Below are 9,912 nucleotides of genomic sequence, written 5' to 3'. Positions count from 1 at the left end.
TTATTTGTATGATCTCAACAGTAAAAAAAAAAAAAATGCTAATATAGGACCCATTAATATTCCTGTTTACGTGTTACAGAGCATAGTCTGACTATGGTGCCCCTTTCCATTAGAATTTTATAATCTGATTAAGACTTTAAATCTACATAATGGGAATACTCTTAGAAGTCATAATCTGATTATTATTTTATTCTGAATATAAAATTATGTATTTAAGGGAAAGACAGGCAAAATATTTTTAGAAAAAAAATGCTCGATTATATGTAAACTAGCCATTTTGATTTGTTTTCGCAGAGAAGCACATGATATGAATGGCGCCTGAAACTGAGGAAGCGAAATGGAATGCAGCCATTTATTATTCATACCTGTGATTTCTTGGCACAGAGGGACAGGTACTGCCCAGCCGATGCCCTGTGGCCCTACACCTGCTTTAAAGTTATAATGAAAACAATATTTATTCATCTCATTGTTCAATGTATAACATTTCACATGTGTCTAGTCTTTTTGTGTTAACTTTATATCAAAACAAAACACTTTTACTTGGATTAGAAGTTCACTGGCCCCCGTTCACTGGAACATTTTTGAAGGAGACTTCTTTTTAATTAATTAGTTGGGCTTTTTTTTGGAGTAATAATATTACAAACATAATCTCCTTGTGAGTCACAACTGCAATCTGAGTCTTATGTGAGTTTGTGTGTGTGTTGTCTTATAATGTGTTTTTCTTCTTGAAGCTTCATCTGAGCTGGAATAATTTCTATATTTCCAGCGAGGCCGGCTCTACGCAGGGGCAAGAGGGGGCAGAGCCCCCTTAAATAAATGTCTTGCCCCCTCAAATCAAAATTTTGGAAGTTGAGAAAGCACATTTTAATATACTCACACAATTAATATACATTACAAGTTGACAAAATAATCTGCAGTAGCGGAAAAATCCGCCGAAAAAGGGACACACACGATACAGTGTCGACTTCCCTCTCATCTCTCTGTCCCTCCGCTGTGCTTGTATTCACAGGCTGCGCAGCACAGACACACACACACACGCACACACCCCACAGTATGAAATGAGCCAAGACGTAGCCTGACAGTTTGTGCCACGGAGTGGGTTAGACTTTGAAGGAGCAGCGCCATGTCCACTGCATGTGACAAACTGAAGACAAGTGACCTGTGTCTGACGGACCCCTACGTAAAGCCCCGCCCCAGGCTGTAGTTCTGTACTGTTTTTTTTATAATCACAGCGGTTTTTATTGACTATAGTGTGTGAAGTCCTATTTTAGGTTAAAATTTATTTGAGAATTAGGCCATCCACTTAAGATAAATGTTATGTTGTTGGTTGATAAAATCTGGATGAAGGATGTTTTATTTTATTTTATTCATTTATTTTATTTTTATTTTTCAGTTCCCCCCCGAGGGATTGCCCCCTTATTGTGGTCAGGGGGTTTGCGTGCCTCAGTGACCTTAAGAGCTATACCAGCAGGAGCTTAGTCTTCAGGTGGGACAACCAAGTTGGACAGGTCTGAAGGTAGAGGCCTGATAAAGTGCAATCCACTTCTCCAGGTTGGGGTTGGACACATAGACCCCTTTCAATGAAGAAAGCATTGTTACTATAAGCACAGAATAAAAAGTGCTGGAGCATGATGTGTACACATGATGCCCTCTTCACATTTCTGACTGCCCCCTCATATATGCCTGCCTAGAACCGGCCCTGATTTCCAGTACCCTCCGTGCTGCTTTCGTCATCCCTCCTATTCTCACAATAACTCCGCCCCTCCGGTCCTTCCCGGTCCTTCCCGGTCCCCACCGCAAACTCTCTGGCAGTGAGTGAGCGAGTGATGCGTTTCTGTTGGCGGTGCTAACTACACGTCTTTCGTGTTCCCCGGTAATTTCTCTGTTTTTTAACACATTTTTCTTCCACCTGAACAGATTGGGAAGGTATACGTATTAACTTTACTGGCTTGATAGAAGGAATTTTAAGACCGTCGAGGGAAGTGGACCTGTTTTCATTTGGACTGACGCTAACATGACTTCCATCACCCTAACGTTCGCCGCAGTTTTAACAGTTCTCCACTGCAGTGCAGGTAAAAAACACTCGTGTTACAGTCATGGCTACACTTTGTCAATCAAATAGGCTGAAAGCATTAAAAGCCGCCACGAAAACGTACTAACCTGTAATATGTAATATAATTAGCTAACTTTGAACTATTTTTAAATTGTATGATATTTATTGTTTCATCATTCATCCCTGATTTTTTTTTCACCCTGTCGAATTGTGCCCCCTGGTGGCCAGGGGTTTATACATCATATATGTGTTTAGATAGGGAACTATATATGGTTCCATATCGAAACAAGCTATTTTATTGTGTATATTCTCTGACATATCCTCATAAATATTGTTATATATTGTTATATCTTTTCCTCAAACTACTACTGACAAAACCAGGGGTCGTCAACCTGAGTGCCAGTTTGCAATTTTCTTCTCATGTAGTGTGCCATTATCAACAATAACACGAAGTTAAATTATGACACACAATATAAAAACATGTCCAATATACCTGTTTAATAATAATAATAATAATAATAATAATAGTAATAATAATAATAACAATAATGACAATAATACATTTAAGAAAAAACATCTTAAAAAAACACTGCGTTTAATAAACATATTGCTCTGTCTGGGAAAAATAAGACATTTAAGAAACATCATAATTTCTAAGTTTGAAAAGCAATGATTTAACATTTTAAAACTTTTCTGACTTTTCTTGGACCAAACGATGACTCCGATGAATCATTAGCTGAAGCCCTAAAGCCAACTAACCATAAATAAGTAAAAACCTTTGTGTGTTGTAGGTGATTTTAATCATATTGTATCAAAACTGGCATCAAGACTAATTGTGGCTATTGATCAACTGCCATTATTTAAGAGAAGAAGAGATACACAAACATGAAGGCAGAGGAATCATCATGTACAATGCATCGCCAAAATGAAAGCATTTGAAAATCATACTATGTACAAATTACCAATCATGGATGGATTAAACTCTAAAGAATCCTGAAATACAGAAATGAAATCCACTTATTACTGGGACATTACTTTGGTGGGTCTGCCTGTGCAGCATCATTGGTTCTGAAACAGCTGAGAATCATTCCTTGTTTTTAAAACCTTATCCTACAGATCAACTTCCTGCGCCGACAAATCTACAAAAAAAGTATAACTTGACCGACCAGATCAGTGTGCTCCTGACCTGGTCCTGGCAGAAGCCCAGCACGCTGCCAGAGAACTGTAGAATCCTATATGAAGTTATCAGCTATCCGGATGGAATCGAGGTAAATCTGTCACTTTATTTTATGCATATGTGTGAAGGATTAACTCCCACTTTTAAAGAGCAAAACTGCCAATATTGAAAAAAAACTGCTGTCTAAAACCATAACTACTGTATGTATATACACATACGTATATCACAGGGTTTCACAGCCAAGCTTATAATAGGAACCAGGAGGGACTTGAAAGCATCAAAATGAATCAAAACTGTGATGCTAACTGTAAAGAAACTCATCATAAACACTAATATTTTTTATCAGCTCCCTTGAACTCTGTCAGATTTCTCGCCCTTTTGAAAACATTACACCATTGATAACCATTATAACTTAAACACCTCTTCCTGATGGAAACCGCCGCTGTGGTTGTCGTTGTAACAGCGTCAAACATACTCATAGAGGCAAAGAAATTCCTACAAAAGGAATCATCGCCTGTCTGACTTGATCTGTCAACTATCGTCAAAAGCACACTTGGATGAATTTAACCGTCAGGTATGTTGGTAACTTGGAGGTTTTACTTTCAAGGAGAGAACACTTTTGGATTCACCATTTCTTTCGAACATGAGGAAAGGAAAAAGGAAACAAGGAAAAAGAAGGAAAGAAAAACAGAGAAAATTGTAATGAATTTGCTCAAAATTTCCTTTTAAATCCTTGTGGTCCTAAAAAGGAGCAGTAAGAAGTCAGAACTTTTCGAGACCTACCCCCCCCCCCCCCCCCCCTTTTACTTTTTCTTTACTTTTTTATGTTTATATAATCTGTTTTATATGAATAATCAACACATTCTGCAACCTATGTTAAATATTATTCCTACATCAAAATGGAAAAGAACAGTACAAATGGGAGTCTACATCATAATATTTGCATCCTGTATTTGTTCAGTATATAACTGTATTTTAAGTTTGATTATTGTTCCACATGATTTAATTTCATCGCAGAAGTTATTCCATAAATTGATATTTAGTGTTTGTTTTTGTTTTTGTCACTGTATGGCAGCTCTCTGGTGGACACTCATTAAATCCAGCATTGAGGACAAATTCGAAATACCTTAAAACCCTTTGTCCCATGAATGTCCATAACTTCACTGTTAAAGCTGTTGGCGGAGAATTCTGTGATGGTTGGACCCCCAGCACACCTGTTCCTATAATCAACCAGATGTCACAAGGTAAACACCAGTAAAGAGAAAACAGAAAACAACATACTGAAGTTTTTGTTTCTTTATGATTCTATGATAATTCTATGCAACACCTTAACCATTGTCCTGTCACAGATAAAGTGGTGAAAGACTTCAGATGTGTCCCTCACAGCAGTGGAATGAACTGTTCCTGGATCCCAAAAGATCGGTCTCTTGACCTGACGTTTTCTTATTGGTAAGAATTATAGCAAGATGTGTTTTATAAAGCATAGTTTGAAGGTTCAGAGTTAGTGACAGCTAATGGCGAGACTTCAGCCCTTTTCTAAGTGTAACGGGGAACTAAATATTAGCCATTGGACCTTTTAAATGGAAAAAAAAGTATCTGCGAGGCTGTATATTATGCGGTGTTCTTTGGGGTATTAGATATTACAGTACATACAAAAGCCACACAACAAACAACCCAAAGATCTTCCTGTTGTGAATGTAACATGGTGAGCATGACAAAGCACAGGCCTGTTTGGAATTTAGAAACATGCTGTTTTCATCATCTTTGATCTTTTTTTTTTTTTTTTACTCACCAACCACGATGTGACGTTCATGCTCCATGAACAGTATCAGGCCACACATTTATTATGTGAGGACATCTAGTGGAGAAGGGGGAAATTGCATCATCTCTCATTCCTTTATAAACATTGAGGACTAAGCGTTACTAAAACCCAATAACAGCCAAACCAAAGCAGTTCTTTGTTGCTTTCCAGTGTCTCATCACCTCCCTGTCTTGTCATTGCAGTTCTTGTAGGACCACCGGGGGTTGCAAACCTGTAAAGGACTGTGATCTTTACACCAGTGGAATAAGGAATGGCTGTTTAATGAAGGAACTTAATTCCATAGAACTTACAATTGGCTTTCTCGTGGAAAGCACAAATGGACTGGACGTCATTAAACCTGTCTTTGGTTGGTGTGATTGCCAACAAATAATTTTTTAATATCAACAACTAAACGTTGGTTTTTAAAGGTTCTTTTTTTCTCTCTCTTTACAGTTTTACCATCACCAAAGCTGAAAGTCACAGCAATCAAAGATCTCCTCATACTGAGCTGGAAGCCTCCAAACGTTGGAGAATGGAATGGTCCATGGGAATATGAGTTGTGCTTCACTGAATGCGACAGAAAACAAGTGAGTAGTGATGACACAGTAATATTATCACTCATCCTGATGAAAAAGCACTTACATTATTTTTTTTGATGTGCCACAATGGGGAGCTGCATCTTTCCTCGTGACTTATTATGATCTATTTAAATTAATTATATTTCACTGAAAAATATTAGGGCTGCGATATTTTCATAATCAATGAATCTGTTGATCATTTTTTCGAGTAATCATTTGGTCCATAAAATGTCAGAAAATGGTTAAAGATGTCGATCAGTGTTTCTCAAACCTGGTTGTCTTGTTTTGTCCACAAACCAAAAATGATTTCTGTGTTATGTGGAGCAAAGAAACCAGCAAATATTCACATCAAAGAAGATGAAAAAATTTAGAGAAAATCAAACACGATGAATTGATTATCAAAAATGTTGACGGTTCATTTGGAAATTGATAAAAATTGGTTAATGGAGTAGTTGTTTCAGCTCTAAAAAAAACATGTATCCTATCTGCGATGTTTCTGACCACCAGGAGTGGAGCAGGAAGTCTTCAACATCTGTTTAAGTTGAAGGTAATTGCAATAATAGTGTGAATCACAATTATATGTTGAAGGATAATCGTGGTGGGAAATTTTGATATTGTCCCATGCCTACTAGTGAGTTGACAAAATAAAGTGTTATGCCTAAAATGTGAAAGTACTTCCTCTGTCATGTCATCATGTACACAGACACATTTCCACACAGAATGTACATAATCTGGTTTTGTCTGTCCCTGAGAAAGTCTGACACTGTGCCTCTGTGTGTTTACAGTCTTGCCGGAACGTCACCTCGATGAGTCGCAATATGTCCTACGATGAAAACTGCATGTATACGTTTCGCTCAAGAGTCTTTTGCAATTATTGCCCATTGAGCAGCAGCAACTTCAGTGAAGACGTAAAATATGGTAATTTAAATTCAACCAGGTTTACTTCCATTGTTTTCTGTAGACGCATTTTTAAGGATGGCATGATGTAAAGTCAAGTAGAGTAGTCTTTTATCTCTCCTTTGCAACCCTCTCTCATATCCATGTCACATGACGGTGGTCTTTACTGCAAGTTACCTGTGTTTTGTGATGGATTTACACCATATCTGAGTCAGGGATTTTGTCCAGTACTGGACTGATACTGATTCTGAGTATCCTTTTGGCGCATTCCTACATCTCTAAATATGCGTCTTTTTGTCTTCACAGGGATAACTAAGCCTCCTGACGCAACACTGACCGTGATTGCCATTGTCATCCCCATCATTCTGTTTATCTGCGTCATTCTGTCCTGCTATTGCTTCTGGAAGTGAGTCAAACAATCTGTTCTGATAGTAAATTTTAGGGTGTCTAAATGACACATTTTCAATACTCATTATTGTTGTGTCAGTTGTAACCACGGCAATAATTGTGATTTAAGGACAGGTTAACACAACAAATTAGTGCAGTTTGTGCTATTGAAAATGCCTATCCGCTCCTCGAGCTGTGTTGTTGCTGTTCAGTGTTTTTCCCTCAAGAATTGATGGGATTTAAAAAAAAAAAAGAAAAAGAAAAAGCATGTTCACTCTTAATTCCCAATAAAGCTCTGGGTGCCACGTGCCTCAGTTGGTTTCCATGTGTTAAAGCTCCCAGAGCTTTATTAGTAATATGTAACTTCTAGACACAGAAAGGTCCTCTACTTCACTGAATGGTGACTTGGTACACATTAGCCACAAGTTACTGTTGTGGCAGAACTTTTTTGTGTTGTCTTACTGAAGCCACCACGATGTGGAGAATAACTGAGGATTGTAAATCACATTATTGACGATTCAGCCTCAATGAACATTTAAAACCAACATGTGTGTGTCAAATTACCATTTTAGATTTAACAATGTCCTGACCTGTACATATTATATTCAGTAATATTCAGTAAAATACAGTAATCATTTAAAATATTAGTTTCAATTTCAGTCAATTTCAGTTACTGGTTATGATGTTTTGTATTATGTGTTAAAACAAAAACTCACATTTATACATTAATATGAATTTGTGTAAGTATGGAAGCGTATTAGGAGGAGGAATTTAAGAATAAAGCTGATGTCCTATTTAGTGAATCAAAAAGACGAAATGAGTCACAATTTAAAAGTGACAATATTTCCTAATACCAATAATGATGAAAAGTGTGTGTGTATTATGTGAGTTTTCAGTCACTGACACGTTTGCTGTGGCATGTTTACAGGCACAGTGAGATCATTTGCTCAAACCCGCCAGACCCTTCGGCAATACTCAAGGAAATGATGAGTGGAAATAAAGAACATGAGGTATATACTTTATTCAAAGGCTTAAATATGAATGTACACTCTCTCTTCTCTCTCTCTCTCTATCTTTGGCTGCACAAATAATATTGACATTGTTCTGTTTTCAAGAACAAAAGAGAGCGCCTGTACACACCTTTGCCAGAAGACGTTGCACCCTGCATAGTTTCCCCCATAACGGAGAACAGGAGGCTCCAGGAAAACCCCTGACATGTGCATGTACACACTCCACTCATGGCCCATCACTGACTTACCTCCTCAGATCTGGTTGGACGCTTCATGAGGAATAAAGCATTCTACCTTATCTTGACATAGATACATGGAACAACGTGGAACCTTGTGTTTTGCCGACTCTTGGTCACATTCAGGAGAGGAGAGATAACATTTTTGATTAAATGTGAAATTGAAAGGGCCATTTGGAAAGTTACAGCTGCACTTCACTGTGGCCATAAACACTAGGACATTTCTGACCTCAGCACCTGTAAGGTGTCTTACATACTTTTGGATACCTATGACAACTAGAAGCAAGGGTGTTTGCATATGGATGTCATGTCCCCACCAATATTTGGAGAAGCCAGATCGTCCCTACCAATATTAGGGTACGGGGCAATGTGTTCGTGTGCACGAATGCTGTGAGAGGAGAGCAAGAGTTAGCGAGGGATTTTACGAGCACCAGTGAATGCATCACAGCCGAGCTGCGAGGAACAGAGGAAACGAGAGAGCGCAGGTAATGTGCTGTTCTGATAACAGAGCAGTGAGTTTTTAGGCTCATACCTCATTATGCCTTCCTAATGTTTCATTGCTTTGTCTCGTGAACATAGGACAGTTTGCAGGAGTCTGTTCATAATAATATAAACTTCTGCAAACTGTCCTATGTTCACGTGATTATTACATGTCATTTAGCAGACACTTTTATCCAAAGCGACAAGTAAGAGCTTCAAGTAAGCCAAACTATAAAGTGCTAGTCATAAGTGTGATGTATAAGCAAGTTTTTCTTTCTTTTTTTATTATAAGTAGTATTAGGGTGTGTGGGGGGGGTTTCAGTCTTGTAACTAAACGTGGTGTGGAGGAGCATTATCCACCTTGTTAGACCCACATCCTTTTGGTAAAGATGACATTATTCTGGTGTGCATATTAAAGAGATTACCTGATTCATGTCACCTTGTATCTGTGTTATATTTACCTTGTGCTACACTCCCAAAGTGCCAAGTCACGTCTGGTAATACATTTTATTTCCTCTGGAATGATGCCTCTTCTTGTATTAGCTCTAAGTGGCTGTCAATTAAATGCGACTGTTCACATAGGGTGAAAAGCAGGGTAGACCCTGGACAAGTCGGAGTTGTGAGTTATGGAGGTTATGTTTTTGCTGTTGTCTGTTTGACCGCGAGCAACATAATTCAAAATGTATATAGATTATGGGCCAAGTAAGGATTAGATCTACATAGTTAGCTATGACAGACACTGCTCTGCTAACCTACCGTCATATGTTTATAAGTAGTTGTAATTTTGTATTATATTCTTTTATTTTTGTCTACCTTTTAATGTACAGTGTATTTTTATGTTCTATGCCTGATGTCTAATGCTGCTGGAAAAGAATAATTTCCCAGTGTGCAATCAATAAAGTGCATCTATCTATCGATCTATCGTGTCAGACTCCTACATGTGAGTTTAGTGTTAGGCCTCATCCACATGGAAACAGAACTTTCCCGATACAATATTTTTCTTATTTTTCTAACCTTAACCCTGACCATTAAAAACAGTGTCCACATTTTTTTTAAAGAGGGCCAGATTTGCCAATGTGAAGGTGAATGGCCAATGGTCCCTTCAGACATTTTTTTTTTTTCAATAATTCTGGCTTTCTTTCACATTTGGTGTCAGATAACAGAGTAATATGAAGGGATATTTACAGGCATATAATATATTTTACTTGGTTAATACAATAAATGTACCGTTTTTAACGGTTGTGACGTTGGTGAGTGCGAGTATTTGTCTGTCACGGGCGGGATGCGAACCCA

General features: G+C 37.9%; 1 protein-coding gene across 3 annotated transcripts; it reads left to right on the top strand.

Annotated features, from left to right (window-relative positions):
• Positions 1-1,766: 1,766 nt before the first annotated feature.
• On the top strand, positions 1,767-9,536 carry LOC131457218 (uncharacterized). 3 transcript variants are annotated; one of them, XM_058626116.1, is made up of 11 exons: positions 1,767-1,873; positions 1,957-2,072; positions 3,170-3,321; positions 4,306-4,474; positions 4,580-4,679; positions 5,235-5,398; positions 5,485-5,618; positions 6,395-6,527; positions 6,813-6,912; positions 7,822-7,903; positions 8,009-9,536. In XM_058626116.1, the coding sequence occupies exons 2-11, from the start codon at positions 2,015-2,017 to the stop codon at positions 8,105-8,107; spliced, it is 1,191 nt and encodes a 396-aa protein (XP_058482099.1). In that variant the 5' UTR covers positions 1,767-1,873; positions 1,957-2,014; the 3' UTR covers positions 8,108-9,536. The 3 variants fall into 3 exon arrangements, with proteins under 3 accessions (XP_058482099.1, XP_058482101.1, XP_058482100.1); XM_058626117.1 differs by having other exon boundaries at positions 1,796-1,873; positions 1,960-2,072; XM_058626118.1 differs by lacking the exons at positions 6,813-6,912; positions 8,009-9,536 and having other exon boundaries at positions 1,788-2,072.
• Positions 9,537-9,912: the final 376 nt, after the last annotated feature.

Source organism: Solea solea, chromosome 3, assembly GCF_958295425.1.
Source record: "Solea solea chromosome 3, fSolSol10.1, whole genome shotgun sequence".
Classification (NCBI taxonomy): Eukaryota; Metazoa; Chordata; class Actinopteri; order Pleuronectiformes; family Soleidae; genus Solea; species Solea solea.
Note: the sequence above shows the minus strand (reverse complement) of the source record. Positions and strands in the feature narration are given on the sequence as shown.

What these genes read in the sequence shown, in the direction of transcription:
- LOC131457218 (XM_058626116.1), top strand. Translation starts at nt 2,015, where the DNA reads ATGACTTCCATCACCCTAACGTTCGCCGCAGTTTTAACAGTTCTCCAC. An exon ending in CGTCATTAAACCTGTCTTTG is followed by an intron (nt 5,399 to 5,484) that starts GTTGGTGTGATT and finishes CTCTCTTTACAG; the next exon opens with TTTTACCATCACCAAAGCTG. An exon ending in CTGAATGCGACAGAAAACAA is followed by an intron (nt 5,619 to 6,394) that starts GTGAGTAGTGAT and finishes GTGTGTTTACAG; the next exon opens with TCTTGCCGGAACGTCACCTC.